Source organism: Penicillium bovifimosum, assembly GCF_028826915.1.
Source record: "Penicillium bovifimosum strain IBT 22155 chromosome Unknown utg000001l_segment0_segment0, whole genome shotgun sequence".
Lineage (NCBI taxonomy): Eukaryota > Fungi > Ascomycota > Eurotiomycetes > Eurotiales > Aspergillaceae > Penicillium > Penicillium bovifimosum.
In genome coordinates, this window is record NW_026622710.1 from 1943771 (window position 1) to 1968084 (window position 24314).

General features: G+C 50.7%; 12 protein-coding genes across 12 annotated transcripts; 7 read left to right on the top strand and 5 right to left on the bottom strand.

Annotated features, from left to right (window-relative positions):
• Positions 1-502: 502 nt before the first annotated feature.
• On the top strand, positions 503-1865 carry sfh5 (CRAL/TRIO domain protein; the record flags this gene model as incomplete). The annotated part of the gene is made up of 2 exons (XM_056661487.1): positions 503-1122; positions 1187-1865. 2 exons carry the CDS (start codon positions 503-505, stop codon positions 1863-1865), a joined length of 1299 nt encoding a protein of 432 aa, XP_056526653.1.
• Positions 1866-2434: 569 nt separating this feature from the next.
• N7515_000744 (TATA-binding protein-associated factor TAF6) lies at positions 2435-3876 on the top strand (the record flags this gene model as incomplete). The annotated part of the gene is made up of 3 exons (XM_056661488.1): positions 2435-2804; positions 2864-3282; positions 3337-3876. The coding sequence occupies 3 exons, from the start codon at positions 2435-2437 to the stop codon at positions 3874-3876; spliced, it is 1329 nt and encodes a 442-aa protein (XP_056526654.1).
• A 1692-nt stretch (positions 3877-5568) lies between these two features.
• N7515_000745 (adenosylmethionine decarboxylase SPE2) lies at positions 5569-7059 on the top strand (the record flags this gene model as incomplete). Its single annotated transcript, XM_056661489.1, has 1 exon — positions 5569-7059. The coding sequence occupies one exon, from the start codon at positions 5569-5571 to the stop codon at positions 7057-7059; it is 1491 nt and encodes a 496-aa protein (XP_056526655.1).
• A 347-nt stretch (positions 7060-7406) lies between these two features.
• On the bottom strand, positions 7407-7751 carry N7515_000746 (zinc knuckle domain protein; the record flags this gene model as incomplete). The annotated part of the gene is made up of 1 exon (XM_056661490.1): positions 7407-7751. One exon carries the CDS (start codon positions 7749-7751, stop codon positions 7407-7409), a length of 345 nt encoding a protein of 114 aa, XP_056526656.1.
• Positions 7752-9024: 1273 nt separating this feature from the next.
• On the bottom strand, positions 9025-9612 carry N7515_000747 (uncharacterized protein; the record flags this gene model as incomplete). Its single annotated transcript, XM_056661491.1, has 1 exon — positions 9025-9612. One exon carries the CDS (start codon positions 9610-9612, stop codon positions 9025-9027), a length of 588 nt encoding a protein of 195 aa, XP_056526657.1.
• Positions 9613-10733: 1121 nt separating this feature from the next.
• On the top strand, positions 10734-11618 carry N7515_000748 (uncharacterized protein; the record flags this gene model as incomplete). Its single annotated transcript, XM_056661492.1, has 1 exon — positions 10734-11618. One exon carries the CDS (start codon positions 10734-10736, stop codon positions 11616-11618), a length of 885 nt encoding a protein of 294 aa, XP_056526658.1.
• Positions 11619-12738: 1120 nt separating this feature from the next.
• N7515_000749 (transcription initiation factor TFIID subunit 11 family protein) lies at positions 12739-13970 on the top strand (the record flags this gene model as incomplete). The annotated part of the gene is made up of 2 exons (XM_056661493.1): positions 12739-13244; positions 13310-13970. The coding sequence occupies 2 exons, from the start codon at positions 12739-12741 to the stop codon at positions 13968-13970; spliced, it is 1167 nt and encodes a 388-aa protein (XP_056526659.1).
• A 571-nt stretch (positions 13971-14541) lies between these two features.
• N7515_000750 (uncharacterized protein) lies at positions 14542-15816 on the bottom strand (the record flags this gene model as incomplete). The annotated part of the gene is made up of 1 exon (XM_056661494.1): positions 14542-15816. The coding sequence occupies one exon, from the start codon at positions 15814-15816 to the stop codon at positions 14542-14544; it is 1275 nt and encodes a 424-aa protein (XP_056526660.1).
• A 1231-nt stretch (positions 15817-17047) lies between these two features.
• N7515_000751 (Zn(II)2Cys6 transcription factor domain-containing protein) lies at positions 17048-18340 on the bottom strand (the record flags this gene model as incomplete). The annotated part of the gene is made up of 3 exons (XM_056661495.1): positions 17048-17199; positions 17252-17604; positions 17661-18340. The coding sequence occupies 3 exons, from the start codon at positions 18338-18340 to the stop codon at positions 17048-17050; spliced, it is 1185 nt and encodes a 394-aa protein (XP_056526661.1).
• Positions 18341-19639: 1299 nt separating this feature from the next.
• On the bottom strand, positions 19640-21287 carry N7515_000752 (MFS transporter; the record flags this gene model as incomplete). The annotated part of the gene is made up of 4 exons (XM_056661496.1): positions 19640-20470; positions 20522-20599; positions 20656-21034; positions 21091-21287. 4 exons carry the CDS (start codon positions 21285-21287, stop codon positions 19640-19642), a joined length of 1485 nt encoding a protein of 494 aa, XP_056526662.1.
• A 740-nt stretch (positions 21288-22027) lies between these two features.
• On the top strand, positions 22028-22896 carry N7515_000753 (Zn(II)2Cys6 transcription factor domain-containing protein; the record flags this gene model as incomplete). The annotated part of the gene is made up of 2 exons (XM_056661497.1): positions 22028-22125; positions 22182-22896. 2 exons carry the CDS (start codon positions 22028-22030, stop codon positions 22894-22896), a joined length of 813 nt encoding a protein of 270 aa, XP_056526663.1.
• Positions 22897-22963: 67 nt separating this feature from the next.
• On the top strand, positions 22964-24217 carry N7515_000754 (fungal specific transcription factor domain-containing protein; the record flags this gene model as incomplete). Its single annotated transcript, XM_056661498.1, has 1 exon — positions 22964-24217. One exon carries the CDS (start codon positions 22964-22966, stop codon positions 24215-24217), a length of 1254 nt encoding a protein of 417 aa, XP_056526664.1.
• Positions 24218-24314: the final 97 nt, after the last annotated feature.

A 24314-nucleotide genomic window follows, 5' to 3' on the forward strand; every position in this document is an offset into this window, starting at 1 on the left:
TGAACTGTTGCCTGCCCTTGGTAAATCCTGACTTATTGGCGATTTATAAGGACACAACGCCCTCTCAGGCGACCATGAGTTTATCGGAAGTCACTAATGGTATTAGTATTTTGGGGTCCTTTATAAGGGACTATAGAGCACATATTTGGACCTGTTTGATCTCTAGTTAGTGCCCGGTCATCACACATCTAGTCTGCAAAGAGGTATTTCCAGTGACCACTACTCTACTATGAGCTTACAATTTACATAAAATATTGATTTAGTGTTGACTCGCGGCAATCCATAACACTTCGGGTGCTCAAATCTAGACCATGATGTCTTGAAGAAGAGTGGATGTGAGGTGTCGATCATGAAACGGCTAGTCGGACAGGTGGGGGGATTGATAAGTGGCCTGTTGATTATTGACAAGGCAACTGCTTTTTCCCCTTGTGAATTCAATCCCCCTATTTCCTTCTTGAACCTCAACACCCTCTTTCTCTTTCCAACGCCAATTCCATCAAAGATGTCGGAACAAGTTCCAGTTGATCAGACTGCGGCTGCGATTGCGCCCGAGAAGCGCGACGGAGTGGAAGTAGCTGATAAGCCCGTGGAAGCTCCCGCGGCTATCGTCGCAAGCATCGAACCGACTGCAGCTACAGAAGAGCCCGTAAAGGATGTTGTTGCCGCCCCTACTGCCACTACGGAGCCTGAAGTCGCAAAGCCCGAAGCCGCAAAGCCTGATGAGCCTAAGGTCGAGAAGCCAGCTTACCTGAGTAAGACCCCGGCACTGGCCGAGTTGTTTGACCGTCTGCCAACCATCCTTGCACAAACCGGACACAATGAGATGTGGGGTGTCAACTTGAAGGACAGCAATGACATCCCCACCGTCAACGTGTTGATCAAGTTCCTGCGCGCAAACGAATGCAACGCCCAGGCCGCCGAGACCCAGCTCACCAAGGCGCTTCAGTGGCGGAAGGAAGTGAACCCGCTGGCATTGGCAGAGTCTGCGAGATTCAGCACTGCCAAATACGGAGGATTGGGATACCTTACCACCTTTGAGGAGAATGGACGTCCTTTGGTCTTTACTTGGAATATCTACGGAGCCGTGAAGGATATCACCGCGACATTCTCGGATACTGATGAGTAAGAATCCATCGTGCAATAGCTAATCTGCCGTCGAACCGTACCAAATGCTGACTGTCCATAGATTCGTGCAATGGCGCGCTGCTCTCATGGAACTCGCCGTGCAGGACCTCAAGATGCAGGATGCCACCGAGGTCATTGACTATGATGGCGAGGATCCCTACCAAATGATCCAAGTGCACGACTACATGAACGTCAAATTCTTCCGTATGGATCCGTCTGTCCGCGCCGCGACAAAGAAGGTTATCGAAGTGTTCGCCACGGCATACCCCGAGCTACTGCGAGAGAAGTTCTTCGTCAATGTCCCTGCCATCATGGGCTGGATGTTTACCGCCATGAAGTATGTCCTCAGCCGCAATACCACTCGCAAGTTCCACCCCATCACCAACGGTGTCAATCTGGCGCGGGAATTCTCTCCTTCGATTGCCGAAAAGATCCCTAAATCTTATGGCGGCAAGGGCCCGGAGTTGGCGGAAAATGCCAGGTTCATCCCTTTGACCGAAGACAAAGTGGCCGTTTCAGACACGGGCAAATCTGCTGAGGTGCCTACTGCTGCTGCGGTGCCTATTACTGCTGATTCACCGAAGGAACAAACGACCTTGATGGAAGGAAACTCGAAGGCGGAGGTCGTCAAGGAATCCCAGGATGAGGCTGCCAAGGGTGCTGCTCAGGAGCCCACCAAAGCGGACTTCCCCAACGCTGAGTCTCTGAAGGAAGATCCTGCGAAGGATGGAGCCCAGTAAATCAATACTTGGCTGGCGCTGTCTGTTGTGATACCCGATGGAGCAGTGAATAACACTCCCCGCTCTTGTTTACTTGATTCTGGTGATGGGTGTGCCCCAAAATATTAATACGCACAGCCGGTTAACGGTTTAAAAATTAATATCGTTAGCTGTAGTCAATTGCACTATTTTATTTCTCAAATCGTGCCCGTGGCTCAAAGTCCTAGAGTAGTAGTACTGGCGTAAAAGCAAACAGCTTGTACGGGTGACGGCAGAATCAAATCCCGCAACTCTTATCGACAAGCTCTAATCTGCCACTGAATCACTCTTGGAATTCTCAATCCACTTCAGCGCCGTGTCACAATCGTCATTGACATCGATCTGAAGAAAAGGGCTGTATCGGTCCGATCAGTTCTTTGGATCCGCTGGCGGTTTGCTTCAGAATGCACCCTGTCCTTTAACCTCATCTCAGATCTGCCCCGAGCTTGTCCCCGTACTTTACCTTTGCGACATAGCATCAAGTGCCTCTCGTCGCGCCCCTCTCTTTCACCGACATCCCCACACCTTTAATCCAGACCGTCCCTTTCGCCATGTCTGTCTGGAACCCCGATAATATCCGCGACGTGGCTGAGTCCGTCGGTATCCTCAACCTCAATCACGATGTGACCGAGAACCTGGCTCGGGATGTTGAATACCGAATCGCACAGGTGCTTGAGGAAGCACTGAAAGCCATGCGCCATGGAAGACGGACGATCCTCACCACTCAGGACATCGCGCTGGCTTTGCGCAATCTCGATGTGGAGCCACTGTATGGCTACGACTCAACCCGCCCGCTGAAATTCGGCGAAGCGTCTCTGGGGCCTGGCCAACCATTGTTCTACGTTGAAGACGAGGAGGTGGATTTTGAGAAGTTGATCAACGCGCCCCTGCCAAAGGTTCCCCGCGAGGTCTCTTTCACTGGTAAGTGGACTTTTGCCTCATGATCGGATCTCCTGTCCAGCTACTAACATTTACTATAGCACATTGGTCGGCCGTTGAAGGTGTTCAGCCATCGATTCCCCAGAACCCCACCGCTGCCGATTCTCGCAACCTCGAACTCGTCTCTAAGGGTCCGAATGCCAATCCCACACTGGGAGCAATGAGTGGTACCACTGACGTGGCCGTTAAGCCACTTGTCAAGCATGTGCTCTCAAGGGAACTTCAACTCTACTTTGAAAAGGTCTGTAGTGCTTTCCTGGATGAAGCCAGCGAAGATTATCGTACATCTGGATATTCCAGCCTTCGCGAGGACCCCGGTCTGCACCAGCTGGTGCCATACTTTATCCAGTTCATCGCCGAGAAGGTCACGCACAGCCTCAAGAATATCTTTGTTCTTACCCAAGTGATGCATATGGCCGAGGCTTTGGTCCAGAATAAGTCCCTTTACGTGGATCCTTATGTGAGTATCTACCCCCTTTCTTGGACCATGGCACACAGAGGCTAACTGTATCAGATTGCATCCCTCGTCCCACCCATTCTCACGTGCCTAATTGGTCGCCAGCTTGGTGAAAACTCCGACCTCGCAGAGTCTTTCGCCCTCCGTGATTTGGCCGCTTCTCTCCTCAGTCTGATCGCCAAAAAGTACTCCCATTCCTCTCACATGCTCAAGCCCCGACTTGTGCGCTCCTGTCTCAAGACCTTCCTCGACCCCTCCAAGCCCTTTGGTGCCCACTACGGTGCCATTATTGGCCTGCAGTCCGTTGGAGGCTCTGAGGTAGTCCGGGTTCTCATCATTCCCAACCTGCACGAATACACCAAACTTCTTAACGATGGCCTGGAAGATATTGCGCGTCGACCGGCTGCAGAGCGAGTGCTGAACGCAGTCGTGGCTGTATTGGCCTCGCTGCGTAGCAGCCAGCAGTCCTTGACCAATGGCCACACCGTGACGGACGACCTTCGTGCCCGCCTGGTTGACAAGGTTGGTGAGATCATTGCGGCAAGAATCGTGGAGGCTGGAGAGATACAGTTGATGCATATAATTCTCGAGTCCTGAATGACTTTCTGGGATTTCTGCATGGTGTCTTCGGGGTGGTTCCTTAAATGAGCCCGCAATGATTTGTTCATGCGGCATGGCGTTTCGTTGGGCGTTGGCTAGGGGCTTTTGCGATATCTAACAACCCAAGGCATTTTCTAGGCTCGGGTTGAACTTGTTAGGTTACATGAATATAGCCATTTATTATCAATATCATGCGCTAAATTCCATACATGTGTCCTTTCACATATGGATTCTCTCTCTCAGTCCCATCGTTTCTTCGATGTTGTATCGTCACGCTTGATGTTAAATCCCTGCTGTATTTGTTATGTGGAGTATGGAATTCGTCAGTCTTGCACCATGTCCTTGCTACTGAGGGTATTCAATGCTAAGTACCAATAGCTCGTCTGCCCTCACTGTGTACACATACAAACTGTGAAATTTCCATATTCGGTCTCCCCGCTTCGATCCCGAGATATAGTCACGTGCATCTTATGTAATAGCGCCAGGAACGCCAAACCTTATTCTGCCTGGCTTCACCGCTCACATGAGCATCGGGATCTCGCCCGCTTAGTCCTTTTTTTTTCTTTTTTTTGCTCCCTGTAAGAGGCCGAATCATCCGCACAGTCTGCATACGACTGCAGCTATTGACCTACTACACTGGTGTGTAATGTCAAAGCCCCCAAACAGGGATTTCCCAACCCAATTGAGCCAGTAACTAACGATCTTGTTCCCTGATGTCAGACGAATTTTGATCCGGTGCCCCACCTATCGCGGGCCCACAGAGAAAATCACTCATTGCCAACCAAACTGCCTGCAGCAAACATTTTGCACACCTTCCCCTCTTACCTGAGGTCACTAAGGCACAGAAAAATTGCACAACTGCTATATCTCTAGCGAGAGATCCCTTGACCATCGCCCTACCAGCCCTGAGTCATCAATCTCTGAGCTCGGCACACATTGGGCTTTTGGGTGAGACTGTCCTACCGACGCTCATAAAATCCCGCCGATGTTCACGACCGTGGCTCTTTGCTACTTCGTGCTGATCTAAGTCGAAATTTGTCTTCGCCTTCCATGAACCCAACTGATCTTCTGCGATTCCTGTCTAAGCCCGCGAAGTAAGTGTGATGTGTGCCCCGCTCTTTTTCCGAGGAGAAGCACCAATATCTCAACCAAGCTCTCAAGTGGCATTGGATCAGAGCATCATGACCGTCACTGTGGTCTGAAACAGCCTTGGTGTTTCTTAAGGCAATACTTGCTTGAGCAGTTGTCGCTAACCTTCGTTCGTCCTTTCTTAGGCCTCGATAACACGACTCCCGTCGTTACTATTTTCCACGTCCTCCCTCAACTCCATTTGAAGCAGAATTCTCGTCTGCTAGACCCGATACTTTGACCGGTATCGGTATCTTCCAGTACGAGGATACCGACTGCTAGTCACAATTTCTCTTAGCATCTTTTTCTTGTCCTTCGCCTTCCGCCCTCCTTAGCAGCCCTTTGGTCTGTTTGGAGATTTCACTCGCCTGGTCTGACCAGTTATATCGTTGTTCAAGGGCCTTCTCTTCTCAGACGGGCATCGCCCCCTTGTTCGTCTGGGTAAGTAGACAGTGCTTCTATAGCCTCTCTCTCTATCGAAGTACATAGGGCGGTCCGACGTCACTGTTTCTACTTCGTTCAACACACACAAGTACAACAGCTCAAGCTACATCCGTCATCATGGTTTACGTCGGTATTCCAACGAACTACACTGCTTCGCCGTCCTCCTTCGCGGGGACGCCGTCTTTGACCATCAACTATGAGGCCACCCAGGATCTCGACTCGACCAATGCTTTCGAGGGTCCTGAGAAGCTTCTCGAAGTTTGGTTTGCGCCATCTGCCGCCGAACTAGGTACTGCAGGCCCTGAGGGTCTCAAGAAGGTGCCTGGCGAAATCTGGAAGGACATGTTGGACCTGGTCAACTGCCAGGTGCTTTCCGTTATCTCCTCCGACGAGATGGATGCCTACCTTCTGTCGGAGTCCAGCATGTTTGTCTGGCCTCACAAGTTGATCCTCAAGACATGCGGAACTACCACTCTGCTTTCGGGCCTGCCCCGCATCTTGGAGATCGCTGCCTTGTTCGCAGGGTTCCCTCGTGCCACGGCTCCTCCATCCAGGGGTATCACAGTGGCTGCGGCTCCATACCGAGTCTTCTACAGTCGCAAGAACTTCTTGTTCCCCGACCGTCAGCGTGGCCCTCACCGCAGCTGGCGCGACGAGGTGCGATCCATGGACAAGTTGTTCGTCAACGGCAGCGCCTACATGATCGGCAAGATGAACGGCGAACATTGGTACCTTTACCTCACCGATCCGGGCACCATGCTCACCCCGCCGGCGAGCCCTCAGGAAGAGGTTGTCTTCCCGGAGACTGAGACCAAGGTCCTTAGCTTCCCTGAGGCGGCTCTGCGCACCGATTGTGATCAGCATGACGAGACCCTCGAGGTTCTGATGACCGATCTCGACGAGGAGAATGCGAAGCAGTTCTACCTTGACAACGCCACTGCCGTGGCCGAGAAGCGGCACCGCAACCGGGAGCAGCAAGATGCCAATGATCACCTCGACGTCTTCAGTAACACTTCCGATATGGACGAGGAGACTAACGGTATGCTGCCACCGGAGCTGACCACAGAAGGCCATGCCCTAGGCACAATTGTGTCTGAATCGTGTGGCTTGTCCGATGTGTACTCCAAGAGCAAGTACCCAGACGCTCGCATTGATGCGTACCTCTTCACTCCATGTGGCTTCTCTGCCAATGGCGTGATACCAGCCCCGGAGGGCAACGCCCCGACGCACTACTTCACCGTGCATGTTACACCGGAGCCCCAGTGCTCGTACGCATCATTCGAGACCAACGTCCCGCACTCTCAGAATGGCAGGGCCACCGCCGACATCATCCAGCAGGTCGTTGGGATCTTCAAGCCTGGCCGTTTCAGCATCACCCTGTTTGAAACCAAGCCCGTCTTGAATGAGGCCGAGGAGGCGAACGGAGAGCATGACTTGGCGCACGCCCAGCGCCAAAGTCTCCGTCGCAACAAGATGGAGCACGTCGATGGTTACCGCCGCGTCGACCGCATTGTTCATGACCTGAACGGTTACGATCTTGTGTTCCGTTACTATGAACGCAATGACTGGAAAGGGGGGGCACCGCGAATCGGAGAGAAAGGGTTCTAGGATGACTGTCTCAGCCATTCGTCAATAATCCGTTAATCTTCTCGCGGGTGCGACCTTTCTATCCGTTTGAGTCCTTGGCAACTTGTCTTTCCTTACTGCACAGTTCTCTCCGCGATTTGTCTTTCTTGTCAATTTCCTGTCTTTACATAGTGCACAGCATCGCATGATTACGCAGAGCGATCCATTCATTTTCTTTTTAATCTGTTTCATTGGTGCACCATTCGGAAATTCTACACTGTCTCCAGTAAGACTGGGTATCTGGAGCTTCGATTCCTCGATAATCATCGTCCATCACTCTTTGATCATACTTAGTTCGGGCTTCTATGTGGTCGTGCCTGAGAAATCCATCACATTATCATATTGCATGTATCATGTCTTTCAACAAAGATCGTAAATTGGAGTGATGGTGGAATTCCAGACCTGGATCTAGCCAATAGCCTAGGTAGCGTTCCGCTGTCCTCGTCGCTGTCACCGTGTTGTTTCGTAGTGTGAGTGAGTGGTGTGTATTCGGGGTCGACTTCCTTGGTAGTGACAAAATGCATCAGGTCATACTTTTTGGGATCAAAGATCGACGCGTGTTTCTCGGCCCATTGGTCGGCCTTGCGGCATGCTGCTTTGAGTTTCTTGATGGTCTCACGTTCGCTAACTAATTGTGAGTCGTCATCTAGTTCGGGCGCGGTCGGAACGCTCATTGTGTTCTTGATAGATTCTTTGTTGAAGTTTGAACCAAAAGGTGGTATAATCCGTATATCTGCATTACCAGAGCAACTGCATGACTTACTTCAGTAGCAACTAACTAACTAACTAGTTAGTTAGTTATCTACTAAGTTACTACATAGTTAAACTTCTCTTCCTGCTTGTTGTCTGATTCTTCATCAGGTCATTCTTCATCTGATTCTTCCCCCAATTTTTCTTTTGATTCTTCGCTGATTCTATCTGATCATGGACGATAGAGCCACCAATGGAACTTCATTATGGAAGAGCTCTTTGAGACTAGAGAACAGTGGCTTGCTTCTATCCAGGAGCATACTCTATCTCGAAGCACAACCTTCTTAACTCCCGTATCCCTCGCTAAACGCCGATCTGGCGGAATGAACGGGGTGGATCTGGACTAAGACTTGCCAACTACCACTCACTTGTCAGTTGTCTCAAACAACCTCTTCTTTAACCCTCACCATGCTAGTCTGCTTGGCAGTTGACAAGGTAGACGCGGGGATCGCAGTGCTCCTCGCCCAAGACACCGACTTGTAAGCTGATAACAGAGGAAGGATATCTCTCTTGGCTGTGATGGAAGGGGCGTTCAAACTTCACCATGATCAATGATCATATTAATGCCCGGATTGGGCGAAACGCGGGGGACCTAGCACGAGATCTCATAAATTGCCCCTTTCGCCATATGCAAAGAAGCTTAACTATTGGCTCTGATCAATGGGAACTCGAGGTAAGAAACACTGGGTAATCATCACCATGTTGGTACAGTAGTAAGTCATGGAGTGGTTCGGTAATGTATGGTAACAATTTTGGGTAAAATTGATTATGTGATCCGGTGTGGTGCCGCTAGTAAAAACGTGTGGTGTCTGTATCAATTCCCGGTGCCGTTAACTAGTGTAGTGGGGAGGTGTGACCTCCCCCTACAGGCATGCTTCCCCTGTCCACTCCCTTGGTTCTCACGTGAGCGTTCCTTACGTCGGCATTTTTGCGCTGGAGATATAGTCGCGAGGTAGCTTCAGTTAGCAATACACACTCCTACACATCTCTGATTTCACTTCTTGTGCGCAAGCGCCCAACCTCTTTGTTCCTCTAGTTCGATGCTATGCTAGGTGGTATCTGCTGAATCGACCCGTGTGCCTCAGAGCCCACAGCCTTCGAGCGTTCCCCTCTTCACTAGTTAGCAAAAAGTTGGGGTGTCCTTACTCCTTAGCAATTCCCCCGCCCCCCCCCCAACACTTAGGTGAGACCGTGAGATCACCTGTCTTCTGCCCCCCACGGGCCCCACCACATCACACTGTCCCCACGTTTCACGTGAAAAATGTGACTTGGGGGTGCAGTGAATTCTTTCTCGGGGTGCAATGAACTGTAACCTGGGTGTGGCTGGTGCATGATGGCCGCGGCCTGAGGTTGCAAGCGAGGCACCAATTCTCGCAGGAACATCGCTCGTCCAGTGAAGATTAACCTACTGTGTAGAGCACGGGATACCTTCATAATGATTTGAAAATCCTGAAGAAACACAACAGCCAAGTTCTTATTGAACTCGACACCCTGGATAGTTCGTCGTCTGCCATTCGTGAGGTCGTGGATGTGGCGCAGCTGTACTTTGTAGAGCACGGGATCAGGGACAAACCAGGTCTTGCAAAAATGCTTCGAGAACTGAATCTGCCGACTGCTGACCTGCACAATGCGGGCAATGATGCAAGCTGCACCCTGCGGGTTCTCGTGCGATTCATGCTCAAAGTTGCTGGCGAGAAAGCGGATGTGGATCCGAAGCATCAGACTGGCAACAAGAAGGACAAAGATGAGTCCGGGGTCTCTTACTGTTTTAATATTTCCGTACATACCGGGAGGATCGCTGCCTGGTGTACGGACGAATGTACATAGACCTACTCCTCCATTCTTGCAGCCTTGCTCCAATTACAATTCTCGTTTGAATTCACTACCATATTCTAACCCCCTCCCGCACATCGAACTAAGAGAAAAGACTCTCAAGTCCAACCTAGATTGTGACAAAAGTGCCTCATAGTACTCATACATCGTCTGTCTCCTACGAATCCACCATATCCTGGTCTGTGCAAGAGCAAGGGAAGATTGAAGAAAAGAACGGCTTCACATCCATCTCAGTCGCTTGATAGAAACAGCAAGGGCGGGTGCAGAGACTAAATTATCACTTTGACAAGAGAGAGAGATCATCCGGTGCTGTACGTACTCACTACTCATGTCCTGTTCACCTTTTGTATTGGTAGTCAACACTTCCGGGCAGGTAGTTCACGTGGTAGTATGCTTCGTTTCAGAGGATCAAGAACGGTACTGCTAAGCTGAGGATGTGCTCAGACCACACTGATTGGCTGGGTTATGGTCACATGATATTCCTAACCAAGTTAGGCTTAGCCAATGTGTGTGATCTGAGCAAGATTAGGCCCTAATACTTGCAGCTATCACCACTCGATAAATTAAATTCCATCAATATCTCAACAACCACCGAACCTGGCCATCATCGGACTTTAACTGGTTTGATACGAAGTGGACTATTTATCTCATTTATTCTGAATTTGCCACGCGTTCTAGAACGCGAGATCTTATGCTTTGGAGTGCTGGTAAGCAATGTTCGGGTTTATCGCGTGAATCTACATGCGACCCCGGTAGAGAACACGCGTTTTGAGACCTGAACTCATGATTTTCTTTCGATCAGACCATTTATATCCATAATGCCTCGCCTAAAAAAGACTCTTCGAGGTAAATATCCTCGCATTAAAAAGATCACCTCCATCGCACCGCCGGTCGAACCGCAGCTTCCTGGAACTAAGGAGAGATTGGCCGCACCGGTCGAACCACAGCTTCCCGGAACTGAGGAGAGATTGGCCGCAAAACGCGTTGAGATTGAGCGTCGAAAAAAATCATTGCGTACACGATCAGCCATACCTGCTCAGACCATACCTGCTCAGACCATACCTGCTCAGACCATGCCTGCTCAGACCATGCCCGATCAGACCATGCCCGATGAGAACATGCCCGATGAGAAAATGCCCCATGAGACCGTGCCCCATGAGACCACGACCGATGAGACAATCCCCGATAAGACAATGCCTGATGAGGCCATGCCTGAGTCAAGTTCGTCAAGATTGAAGCGTCCGCGGTTGACCGAAGTTGGCGAGGAAGACACAACCGATGACCGTCCACATAGCCGCAACCGCGTATATGAAAGGGTCTCCCATGTCGCTAAATTGCTCCAAGATTGGGGCTGGAGCTTCCCTCAGCTCGTCCAACGCTGGATCAAGCACAACAATGGCGGCAGAGGAAAGCGACGTGCAAGAAAAAGAGTGGATATCCTACGAATGTTCTTTACGGACGACAAGGAAAACACGATCGAAGATATGAGAGATGATCCTATCACGATCGATGTTATGGACGTTGCGACAACATATTTAGTCGAGGGAATACGCGCAGAATTTGATGAGCTACGGCGGCGACCCACATTCGGCCAGTGGAATCCGAGCGATGATTTTAAAGACATAGACATGTCACAGATGGAAAAGGAGCTCTCTAAGCATGCGCCACTATTCACAAACCTGATGACCGAACTAGCAGCCAATACGCACGGTAGAGGCTACCAACGCAAGGAAGAGGAGGGCTATCTGGTGATGCTGGCATCGATCCTGCTGCTGAAATCGCGCAGGAGCACCGCAACCCGCTTTCCACGTATGCTGGGACTATATCTCCAAGACGGAGGCGTTACGTCACGTACCTTAAGTATGCTTGGCAGTTTGGGAATCACAGAGCACTATCGGACGGTGCATAAAGCGCGGAAACGTCAGCCATTGAACAGTTCTGGCGAAGATAACATGTAAGTATATCTCCCGGGCCGGATGTTTTGTAATAGATCCGGCGAGTTGATATTATTTTCCACAAATACAGGTCTGGAAAAGCGGAAGAGATCGAATCTTCTCTTCCTGTTCCAATCCAAATGCCACCAGCGGCAGAACAACCAGAGTCATTGACTGTGATACAATACACGGGACCACCTGCATGACCAAGCTCTTCCCAAACGATATTTTGGCGACGAGTATCAGATCCCGCTTCTCCTGTAGCATCCATGATATGCAGTCGATCTGTTCTGAATGGACTTCGAAGCGGTAGAGGAGCTTGACAGCTTGCGTGATAAGGCTTCGACGCTCAATCCCATCACACCCTGCCGCCAATCTCCGCTGAATTCCGTGAAGCTGCTGTTCGGTCCCGTCGAAGGCGATGATATTTACCTCGAAAAGTCCTTTTTTTCCAGGGACACATGATGTACATAAATAGACCGGTCGAAGGAAAAACCATCAGTTCAGGTCCTAGAACGCATGTTCTCTACAAGGGTCGCCATGTAGATTCACTAGATAAGCCCAATATTGCTCACCAGCACTTCAAACATAAGATCTCGCGTTCTAGGACACATGGCAGCTTCAGAATAATATCAAATAGATATTCCATTTCATATTCATAATCGATGAACGTCTGAAGGTGGTCAGGTCTGTAGTTGTTGAGATATTGATGGCGAAATTCAGCGCATCGAGTGATGACGCCGGTGTTTTCAGCTATGAGGGCACTAATGTTGCTCACGTTGTGGGGCTACCAGAGAGGGAAGGCGGTGATATACGTCCTTATCTCGCGTCTCCAACAATCTGCTTCCGATCTATTCAAAGATTCCATTCACTCCCCGCAAGATCACATTATCCTTTAAGCTGTCCAGAGGATAGGATATTTTGCTACTAGCCAAAGCCCTAATCCCACCAACGCCGAGGGTGCAGTCCACTTTCTGTTCTGGCGCAACGCGCAACGCGAATTCTATTCAGAAGAGCCTCAGCTTGCGCTTGTATCGAATTGAGCTCATTGACATCTCTCACGGCGAATTCCATCGCCCCTGACCACGGAGGCAGTTGAAGCGCCACAAATTCCATCCTTCTCTCCTCGCTACCACCATCCAAGATGTCATCACCACCACCGTACCAATCATCATCCAACCCCCTCAAACGACCCTCGATCTCATCCTCCGTCTCACAACCGCTCGGCAAGAAACAGCGCATGCACCCGCTTCGCCAAACTTCCTTTCCAGCGGGAGTCGATTCCACAGACCGCAGTTTCAGGGGCACTAGTGACGCTGGGAGCGTGACAGGCAGTTACACAGGCAGTCTGGGCGGAGCGAGTCTGGACGGGATTTTCTCGGGCGCACGGGGCAAGAAGCGAGGCCGCAAAAGCAAAGCCGAGAAAGAGCGGGAACGGGAGCGCGATGACGCTCTCAGCGCCAGGGCGGGGGATTCTACACGGTTCGGGTCAGTTGATAACGAGGGTTCGGTACGAGGGGGGCCAGCGGGTAATGGAGGCGGTGGTGCGGGTGCAGATGATGCAGATGACTACGATGAGGAGGATGAGGCAGAGCTCTTTGGACAGCAAGAAGGAACTACGGATACTGAGACTGAGAAGAAGAACCTAGCGTACGTTTTTCACCTTCTTGTTGCAATTGGTGATATTGGACGAAGCTTATGTTGTTCGTTAACAGGATTCTCGTTGATGCTTTCAACCCCATGCAATCGGAGAGATATGACCTTTTCAAACGAGCGAAGCTGCGCAAAGAAACCCTCCGCCGCATCGTCAACCACGCCCTTTCACAATCCGTCCCCGCCAGCGTCGTAACAACAGTCAACGGCTTCACCAAAGTCTTTGCTGGTGAAGTTATCGAAATGGCGCGAACAGTCCAGGCCCAATGGGCCGAGGCTCACGATCTTGCTGCACGCGACGCATTCGAGGCCGAAGAAGCCGCAGCCGAGGCCGCAGCCGAGGCCGCAGCCCAGGCAAACAACTCGAAACCCCCGACACCAACACCCGCCAGCACTCCAGTCCCCGGCTCGGGGTCGGCATCTTTGAGCAACGGAATCAAGAAAGAACCGAATGATGCAAACGGTACTCCTACACCCTCTCTTCCTCCCCATCAGAATTCGACAACTCCCACTCGCTCCCGCCCAAAGCGTGAGTTCCGTCCCCCGCCAAATCCACACCGCGGTCAGCTCCTCCCGTCACATCTTCGTGAAGCAGTTCGACGCACTAAGCGCAACGGCGACGGTGGTGGAGTTGGTTATTCTGGACTCAGTCTGGAAAATATGGGTGTTCGAGGTTCTGTCACATGGAACTCTGGGGTAGGTGGACGGAGATTGTTTCGATGAAAGGCCGGAGATCTCACTACATTGCATATTGGTGTTTTAGCCTGGGTTGGGTTGCTTTCTTCACATGTCTAATAATACATGATGTACTAAAATCGGCGATGTGGGTGTTGGGGAACTGTTACAATGGACGGTGTTTTGTTCTGGTTTTATCACAAGTGTTAGCCTCCAAGGACATAAATGAAACAGACATACGATATTTCTATTGGTTTCTTGTTCTACCAACACTGCGTATGTGTCATTTGTACGCCAAATTCACTACATCTTTTACTGCTTAGGTACTCCGTACAGCCCGTAGGGGAATCGATCTAGATAATGATGACCATAGAACCAGGGCGGACACTAGTTAGATCATGATCACTGGGATAGACGAGTTCAGAAAGATTACGCTAGCGCTCTATCAGATGAAATGCACGATCAATGGGCACTGGCTTGGTTCATTGCAAAGCTAATGAAAGGCTAGTTAATGTAAAGCTAGGTTAGTTAATACATAAGTTACTTCCTGGAGACAGAATCACCGTTAGTAATAGGCCAGGTTCCTCCAACTGGGTAGGGGGCTCGCTCTCAGGTATCACTAGACCACGGTGTATCCCTTATTCAGAAGATAGTCAGCGGCGACGATGTAGCAATGATCCCTAAAAACCCCTGTTGTATGGGCGTAACGGAAGAATCCCACAACTCTGTGATCCTCATTCCAGATCGCTGAGCCACGCACTCCATCGACTATGTCGTGACTAGAGTCTTGGCCAAGGTACACCAGATGACATCGGATCCAGATCTGTTTTGGTTCATTTGGATCATCCGAAGGGATACGGACAGTCGCGTGAGCTAGGCGTGTCCCTCCCATGAAGCCAGAGAATGGACTGTCAAGGTAAATTATATCGCCTATTTTAGTCTCGCCAGCACGAATGAAGTTACCGAGTGTGAATGGGTTACGCGCGGCGGCGGTATTCTCAAAAGGTTCATTGACAAACTGTACACCGTCGTGGAGCTTGGTGAGTGCGATGTCGCTGTGCGTCAGTTCGATCATGGTTTCTCCGATTTCCAAACCAGAGGCAACGGGATGATAGACCATGCCACTTTCAAGGAATCCATGCGAGGCAGCTGTCATATACCTATACCCACTATTATCTTGGATGAGAATGACCGACGAAGTATGGAACTCTTCTCCTTGGGAGTTTCTTGCCGAACTCAAAACCACTCCTGGTCTGAGGGTCTTGTACTGCGTGTCATCAATGTCAGCTGAGAGAACTTGCTTCGGCCGCTGGGCTGAGTGTTTGGTCGGTCTCTCCATTTCCGATTCAAAGAGGTAAAAGCACTGACAGTGTGCGATCGATTTGGGAACTTCATGTAGGATTTCCACATTTTGTGGTTCTGTTTCAAGCACAATGATCACAATATGGCCCCAGAATTGTATTTCGGTGGCGGGAACGTTTGCTTTCGTGAAGAAATCACGTGTCAGTTCGAGAATCAAATCGGCGGCTGCTTCGTTGTCTCTCAAATCCATTGTTGGAGAGAGGGCGATGCTCGAACGACTGCGGTGACGAAGAGGGATGATAGGGCCCTGATCGTTAGGGCTGTCTGTGAAATAGCAAGGGACACGCGCAATCTGCTGGGGCCATGGCTTAGGCGGTAGCTCATCAAAACGATAAACTAACACTCGATTGTCGGACTCGATTGCCTGGGTCCCTGGAAAGAGTTTGAAAAGGAGCTTGGTATTATTAGGTTCGAAGAATTCCGAAGGATGTTCTCGAAGATCAAACGGCATCAATATCTGCCGAGCGGATGGCAGTGGAAGGGGTAGTTTCAGGCGAGGAGTATTCCTGTCTTGAGGACCAATATGCTCCATTCTAGATGAGAGTGTAAAGTGTTAGTAAAGGGAAGAGTGTGAGAGTGTTGATAGAGAAGATTGGTAAAGAGAAGATTAATCCGGACAAAACTACCTAAGACATCAGCACGAGCTCAGAGTCAGTGAGTCAGAGTCAATGATGAATCATGAGCTCAGAACAGTCATATGCATGACTGATACTATCATACTGACATGGAACCGTATGTGCAGGTGTAAACAAAAAGGCACAGATAAATGCTCATTGGATGCCCACTGATTACTCCAGTATAATGCATGTAGCCAATGAGAGCCGATACTTTCGTTTGATGGATGATCTGCCAATCGGATCACGGAGTGTTCCCTGCACGTGGGTCTCCACCTTCAGGCTTGGATTTTTGTTTACTATGGATGATTTCCTGTCTCGCAAACAAAGAGAACTGCGACCAAGGATGTGAAAGGAGAATACAAAGAGCAACTGGTAACTGGTTTTCGTCGTTTCGATTTCCTCGCCGATTCTCCTAAATTTCTGATTCTCGAAGCCCACTCTCAGATCTGAATCTCTCTCGACGCAAAGTACCTACCTCAGACCTGCGGACCTGCCACTCATCTAATTCCGCAATGTCGAAGAATGATCTCCTGCGCGAGTTCCTGCCTAGGGAAAAGGGATCGACTATGCGGTATCTGGGAATGGGCTCGTGAACAAGAACACTCTGGCCTGTACCGAGTGTCAGAAAAGAAAGTCCAACCAGACCAAAGAGCCGTAGCCGTTTGGGCGCCAGCCACAGCGGCAATCTCAAAAATGATCGGGCAACACGGGTCCTAAGAAAAGATGCGCACGGAGAAGACCGTAAATACCGTAGAGAGCAAGGGAACATAACTCAGCCTCAACCAGTCAACCAATGACATCGTTGGGGGATTCACAGGCATGTCCCAAACCCTATCAGATACTCATTTAGCTGATCAACGCCGCGCAACCGCTGCACTGACTCTGAAATGAGGGTCCGCTGAACTTAATCTCAATGTCATTGGACAACAGCATTTCAACAACATAATACAGCCCTGGAGTCGGAATCTCCACATGGCCACTTCCATGTGTCCCGCCAGTTCCGTATACATCATGTCTAGCATTGCCCCTGTTAGGTGTTGACCGGGTGGCCGCACATCAACCAACCTAGGTAGTTATGAGATCTCGTAGGCGCAATGTATTTATTCCATCCAATATATCCAAAGAAAGGCATAGGCATATTCCCCTCTACAAATTCAGATTTTGCTTCAAAAGCCCCTGCAGTTCTTCAACCTTCGCCCTTAAGCCCCCACTTAGCCCTCCTTCCGTTGCCGCGCCAGCGCTGACATTTTCTCTAAACAACGACTCTACGATGCGGTCGTCGGAGATTTGAACATGTTCTATAAAGCTGTTAGCTACAAGGAGTACTTTGCAAGAACGCCAGTCACATACTGAGATCATTTTCAATGGCATCCAACGGATCCAGCAATATCTGCACGGCATTAAGAACCCGCACGCACCCCTCGTTCGTTAGAGGAAGGTCACCCAGTCGCAGGTCCCATCGTAGCTCAGCCCGGGATGATGTTGAAGACGTCGAGTCTGGCAGTATGGCTAGTAGCTGGCGTAGGTCGTAAAACACTGTGTCGTAGATATTTACTAGCGACATATAGCATGACATCATGATCAGAAGGGTGGGAGTGTCCACGGGGTCATCGCTACTGGGGATAAGGCTGGGAAATTCGGTTCCCGTCCATGTCAGTCGAGATACAATTTCCCGTAGCCATTGGGCGAGGTAAGTTCCCCACCTATCAGATAGTCGTATATGCTGCTGTGCTTTGTGTCTATACTTGCTGCGCGGTACCGATGAAGATCGCTTGTATAGTTTGTCATTGCGACGAGGATGGAGGAGAGGCATTGGACTTGGGTGGATGGGGTTTCGCCCAAGGGGATTAGGTTGTCGGGGATAATGCTGTTTGTGTTATGTATGCTGACTATTTCTCTTGTGCGGTTTGACTCGGCTTGGTTAAAATATGCGTGGTCTAATGGGTTGGTTGATTTTGTAATATCGAGCTCTGGGCTCAGTGACTCGGGAGAACACCACCATTCTATTTTTCGAACAGGGAATGGCATATGAATGGGCATGACTGCGTTGTCTCCCGGCGTGTGGAATAATATCTCAGCCATCATTGGGTCCAGCGGTGGGTCGGCCAGGTCGTGCGGATCGGCCATGGGATTCACACGAGCGATCGACGATAAAGGATCGTCCCCCGGCACAGGAAATCTGGGGAGTTCCATTGGCGGCGTCGATGCGTTTGATCCAGATGAGGACGTGTGGGAAGGCTCTTCCGCCCTGTCAAGTTTCTTGGGCTGTCGCCCACTGCGAGCTCGTCGACTGAACGCACAAGGCACCCGGGCGCGCGTGCACCGTTGACACGCATTCAGCCAGTCACCATCAGATGGAACGCACCGAAGTTTCTGCAGTCGACATCGATCGCATGATGTCCGGTACGACTGCGCGGCGGGCTTGGCGGAGTCTGACATTTTGATCGTAGGGCTGGTAAGACTGGTGAGCGCACAATGCCAATGCTTGGCTGCTCTGATCGTCATTCAGATGTGATGGAGCAGTGTGCGATCTGGGGACTTGGCAAAATTTGGCATTGACTGAAAACCAAGGATTTTCGGCGTTGGTGGAGCAGATCCGGTCCATCCATGTCTATATAAGCTTGAGGATGAAAGTGGACCTACCAGGTGGTGGGTCTATAAGCTTGGATTGAAAGTGGACCTATGTGCCTACTGGTGGGAGTTGTAAGGCAATCTATGACCGAGCGCCTTTGTATCGCGTCATGAAGCTCGATTCGACAAGTGGACGACCATATCAATTCCGGGGCGGATTGCCAAGGCGCACTGGCGCAGTTGAAGTCTTTCTGTCTGACTCTGGTCTAATTTAGGTGGCTGCAGGTGCGATCTCAGTGGCCCCCTGGCGATCTCACGTTAGATGGCTGGCAACTTGGACGCAGAATCCCCTGCAGGAGTTCTTTTCACTGCGCAGATGGGACTCTTAGGTATGCCTCAAACAGCCAGAACACGCTGTTTGATGTATTAAATGTCTTCAGCAACCTTGAAACATTCAAACTAAGCGTGCCACACAACCTAAGGTTGGAAGGTTGGGCAGGTGGATCAATTGAGTGCATACCCATAAACATTTCACAGTTTTAAAGTCGTATTCAATGCAGCCAGGGGAAGCGTCTCCGCGTCGAGAGCAGAAATAGCAGCACTAATGCCCCAATAATCTGACACAGCCTCGCTTATGCAAACTCCTAGTTTGGTATAGATGCTGGGCACCTTGAGAAATGTCTAGCTGATACGACATCGTTCCGATGGGCGAAGGGACGTACGGTAGTACCTCGGGCATGATCTGGTGGGATCGATCTCACACGAGATACCCCCTGGGCCTGGCCTACGCGGCTATAATTCTCCGGATGCGTCGTATTCGAGCCAATAAGGCTGATAGGTAAAGCCAACGAGCAGGGGGAGTTGTCGTATCATGCACCTACGGGCTGCAGGCCATGTGTAAACGGGGAATGTGGTGTGACAGGGGCAATGATATCGTGCAGAGCCTTGGCAATGACACGGCGGAAGGATTCCGACAGCTTGATTTGAGATCCCACCTCACAGCAATGACTCTCGTACTCCGCACTTCGTACTGAGAGCCAGTAAGTAATTATTTAATCTTGTTATGAACAAAAAAGGCAAAAGCAAACAGTCTATTTACTCTATTAGCTATAGTGTAGCCACATAACTATACAAATAATAAAAACTTGCAAATATCTTGCAGAACATTCACAGCTTAACTGTCGTCCGACTCCGCAGCCATTCTCCATAGCGATAGAACAAAATTGGCACAGGCGCAAATGCCAGTGCCAGAAATCCTAACAGCGTATTACCCCATCCGTAGTTGAGCGTCGAATACATATGCGACCCAGCAAGCGGCAAGAAGGCCCCGAACATTGACCGGAGGAGAATGTTGGCGCCCAGCGCAGACGCCGCCGCATCCGACCCGAACAGATCCACCAGGTACAGCTGGGAGGGCATGATCACGAAGAAGGCTCCAAACCCGACAATGAACGTCCCCAATATTGGAACCATCCAATGCACCTGGTAATATGCGGACCAACCGTAAAGGAACAGCCCAGGCCCAATGACTGGCGGAAACCACATCATCAGGACCAGTCGGTACTCGGGCTTAGACTCCTGGACATTGTCCGCTGCCATCTTCGCCTTCAAGAGCCGGTCACTCAGAATGCCAAATGTGAGTAAACCCAACAACTCGCCAATACCTAGTCCCAGGTAGGCCAGACCAGAAATTCCGGTGCTGAATCCATACTGGCCCTCAAAGACCATGCTGAAGGTGGCAAAGAGGAGGTATAGAAGGCCGAAGATGAGAGCCACGTAGATGGACAAGACGAGGACGATCGGTGAGAATATCAAAAGTTTGGTAGGGCGTACGAGGGCGGCGACAATAATCTGCTGCTTTGTGAGGCCGCGATCGAGTTTTGATCGGAGGTGCGGGTTCCCGGTTACGCGCCGCAAGTATACGGCCTTACGTTCTAACAGGGTGTTGGGATGTGTTTCACGCATGAAGATGAACGCGCCGACACCCGCTGCTCCTTCCTATTAGTTCTGTTAGAATTGTGTATACCAGTTAAGAGCAATGTCACTCACGAGGATCGCGACCACCCAAAAGGTCCATCGCCAGTTCTTTCCTTCGGCAACGAAGCCCCCAATTACTGGTCCCAGAACCTACATCGGTTAGTATAGTTACTAGTACAATCAGGTCGTGGATTGGAGTTACACACCGGTCCTAAAAGGGGACCTAGGCCAAACAAGGCCGCCGCCGCACCGCGCTTCTCGATCGGGATAACATCGGCAATCGTTCCGCCGCCAAGGGAAAGTGGCGCCGCTCCCGCGCAGCCAGTTATGAAACGGAAGACCATTAATTGAGCGATAGTCTTACTCAGGGCGCAGGCCACAACGAAAATGACAAAGATGGTATTGCATATGTGATAGACGATGAGGCGCCCGTACATCTCGGAGAGCGAGGAGATAACAAGGGGGCCTAATGCAAATCCCAGCAGGTAGATACTGACTGCCAAGGTTGCCAGGGTTATGTTAGTGATCTCCAGGTCCCTAGAGACTCCTTCCATCGCCGGAGCGACCATAGTCGACGCGATGTTGCTAATAGCTTGGGTTAGCATGGTAGGTTGCTTTGTCTCTCGTAGCCGCTCACTTACACGACCATCGACAAGAGGGCCACAATCACGACATGACCAAAACTCTTAGTGCCAGACCAGTTGAGGGGGTTCTCAGGGTCATGTGGGCCGTCCCAGTCGACCACATCGTCCTCAAACTTATGCGTCAGCGCCTTGGCTGCCTCCTCATCTGTCGTGAGGTTGACTTCGGTCTCGTCGTTGTTAGAGAGCTTCGTCATTCTGCATGCTGTACTCGAGTGTTGAATGAAGAGAAATTGTGATCTAAGGACGAGCTCTGTGCCTTTGTACTGATAGAGAATGCCCCTCTGGTCGTAAAAGGGGGTGGGATAGGTTTTTCTGGGAATTAATGTCCACCGCGGACTTAATTACACACACTTTCCTCCGTGCCATAATGACCGAGCCGACTGGCTTGAAGCCAGTATCACGGTTCGGAGGTTTTATGGCTGCTCTACTAGGTTGGTTGCTATGATGACAGCCGAACCGCCCGAACGAGAGTCGGGGCGGAGGAACAGACGGAGATAGCTGGGGCGGATGAGAAGACGGAGCAACATGTTCATCCGATTGGTTAGAGTGCGGTTGATCCACGGATCCTTTCCGCATCCCCCTGCGCCTTGCCTAATCAGGTTAGAGCATAGCGGATGAGCTTTGACTTCCGATGAATCACATCGCCTAATCCGACTACATCTCCATCTAGTACCATCATTCTTCGTACAGATGCCCGTTCACTGCCCCTGAAATCTCTATCTATTGGGTTTACCTATGTTTCCATCGTCTATGTGGCGATACAAGCGTGCTCTACGGCGAAACATACCCCGCTCACCCCGCCCCACGCATGATCAGGAACCTCGTCTAGTCTACATGACCTGGCTGCTAGACAAGTGCTCTGATTTAGTATCGCATATAATACCACACAGTCCATAGCTGGAAAAGGTGCACCTGCATATCCCTGATAGCCACGATGAATCCTCCGCCCGCGGGCGAACCCAGCGTCCAACGAGCTTCCATCAATCGTCGGAGCAAACCCCAGCTCTCCTGTAATCTATGTCGTCGGAGGAAGTAAGTACCGAAGATCTTCAACTCTCCCAATGAAATCTGACTAATTTCTCCGATAGGCTCCGATGCGATCGCAAGGAGCCCTGTTCGACATGCACCGCTCGTGGATTGGCGCTCTCGTGTGCTTATCCCATCAATCAAGCCCCAGCCCAGCGCCGACGGGCGCCAGGGGCACATGAGACCCATAGGGGTCGCCCCGAAGCAACCGTCCAGGACCGTTTGGGCCAGTTGGAGCAGATCGTTGTTTCGCTGATGCAGAAAACCACCTCCGGTGGCCAAGAACGGTCGGACCAGCATCTAGGCGCGTCGATTCCCCAAGATCGCCCTGAACAGGGCTCACCAGAAGGGACCACCAATTCCGAAGACTCTCCAGCCCCGTCCGATAGTGGAAATGTATGGTTTAGCTCTTCAGATGCCCAGTACATCGGAGGAACCCATTGGGCTGCCATCCTGGATGGGATTGCCGACCTCAAGGAGCAGCTCGAACGGGATGACCATCGGAACATGGAAAATCCTGCTATACTGCCAACTTTCCTGCTGTATGGATGTAAATCAGCAAGTAAAGAAGATATCTTGGCAGCTCTGCCCGATCGACCCGCCGTCGACCGTTATATTTCACAGTACTTCAATCGGTTGGACTTGGCGCCATGTAAGCCCCTGATGTGCAATATCGGAGTATCGGCTAATCCAGAGTATCTGATGCTTCAGCCTGCCTACACAGTGGTCAATTTTCTCGAGAGGTATGCGAACGAGTTCGCCAAACAACACGAGTAGACTGTGGTGCTAACAATAATGGATGTAGTATGAACGGTTCTGGGAGAATCCATCCCAGACCTCGGTCATGTGGCTCGGTCTCCTCTTTTCTATGATATGTCTTGCAGTACTGGCTTCTAGTGCGGCAGACTCCAGCTCATCTCCGGGATATCGAAATCCGTTGGTGGATACATACCGCGAGAAAATAGTACAGTGCCTCATTCTGGGCGAGTACACCAAATCCGGGCGTTACGTGTTTGAAACCCTATATCACTACTTGACCATCGAGTATTCCATCCGTAAGGATGCTGATCAGGACATCTGGATCCTTTCCGGAATTTCGGTCAGTATAGCTCTACGCATGGGCTACCACCGGGATCCGTCGCACTTACCAGGGATCACTCCATTTGCGGGAGAGATGAGACGGCGGGCCTGGGCCACCATTCTACAGGGAGATATCTTGATTTCGACCCAAATGGGTATGCCACGCATGATCAAGGATTGGCAATGTGACACAGTAGAGCCCCGTAACCTGAATGACTCGGACTTCGATGAGGACTGCTCCGAGCTTCCTCCATCAAGACCGGAGACGGAGATCACTACGGTTTCGCACCTGGTCGCTCGGCGACGTATCTTTGGCGCCTTGGGTGTGATCGTCGATTTTACCGCGTCGGTGCGACCTGTGGCCTACGACGAGGTAATGCGACTAGATCGGATTTTGAATGATGCGGAGGCCACAGTCCCTGCCTATCTCCGCATGAAGGCTATGGCTGGGGCGGTGACTGATCCTCCGCAGGTGATCATGCATCGGCTCTTTCTTAGACTGATGTTTCATAAGGGTCAGATTATGCTACACTGCAAGTATCTAAACCCGGACCCAGCCACATTCTCTGAAGGCCACACATCATACTCCTACTCACGTAGCTCTTGCATAAAGGCAGCCTTGGGTATTTTGGAGATTCAGCATATATGCGACGAGGAAACCAGCCCAGATGGCCAGCTTTATATGATGCGATGGAGGGCTTCCTCATTCATGAAGCATGAGTTTCTGACAGCCACGATGCTGCTGTGCTTTCTCGCACGACAGCCAGATGCTCTGACTGATAGTCACAACTTGGACCAAATTATAGCAGCGTTAACAAGGGCGCGTGGTATCTGGATGAGGTCAAGGGACTCATCTATGGAAGCAAAGACAGCAGCAGATACTCTCAGCATTGTTCTTGCTCAGCACTCAGGTGACTCTAACGTGGCCGCAGAGGGTCAGCCTATGAGCAATGATTTCGCCCTGAATTTAGGTCGGTCCGCCATCTTACCTTCTCTCTCGTGTCCTTGCTTACGATAGTTCAGCCCTGTCTATGCCCTTCTCTGCTGGAGGGCTCAATGGCAACGTTCTGGAAGAGAACTTCCAATATGGGTTTCCTTTCATAGGGTCCAGTCAG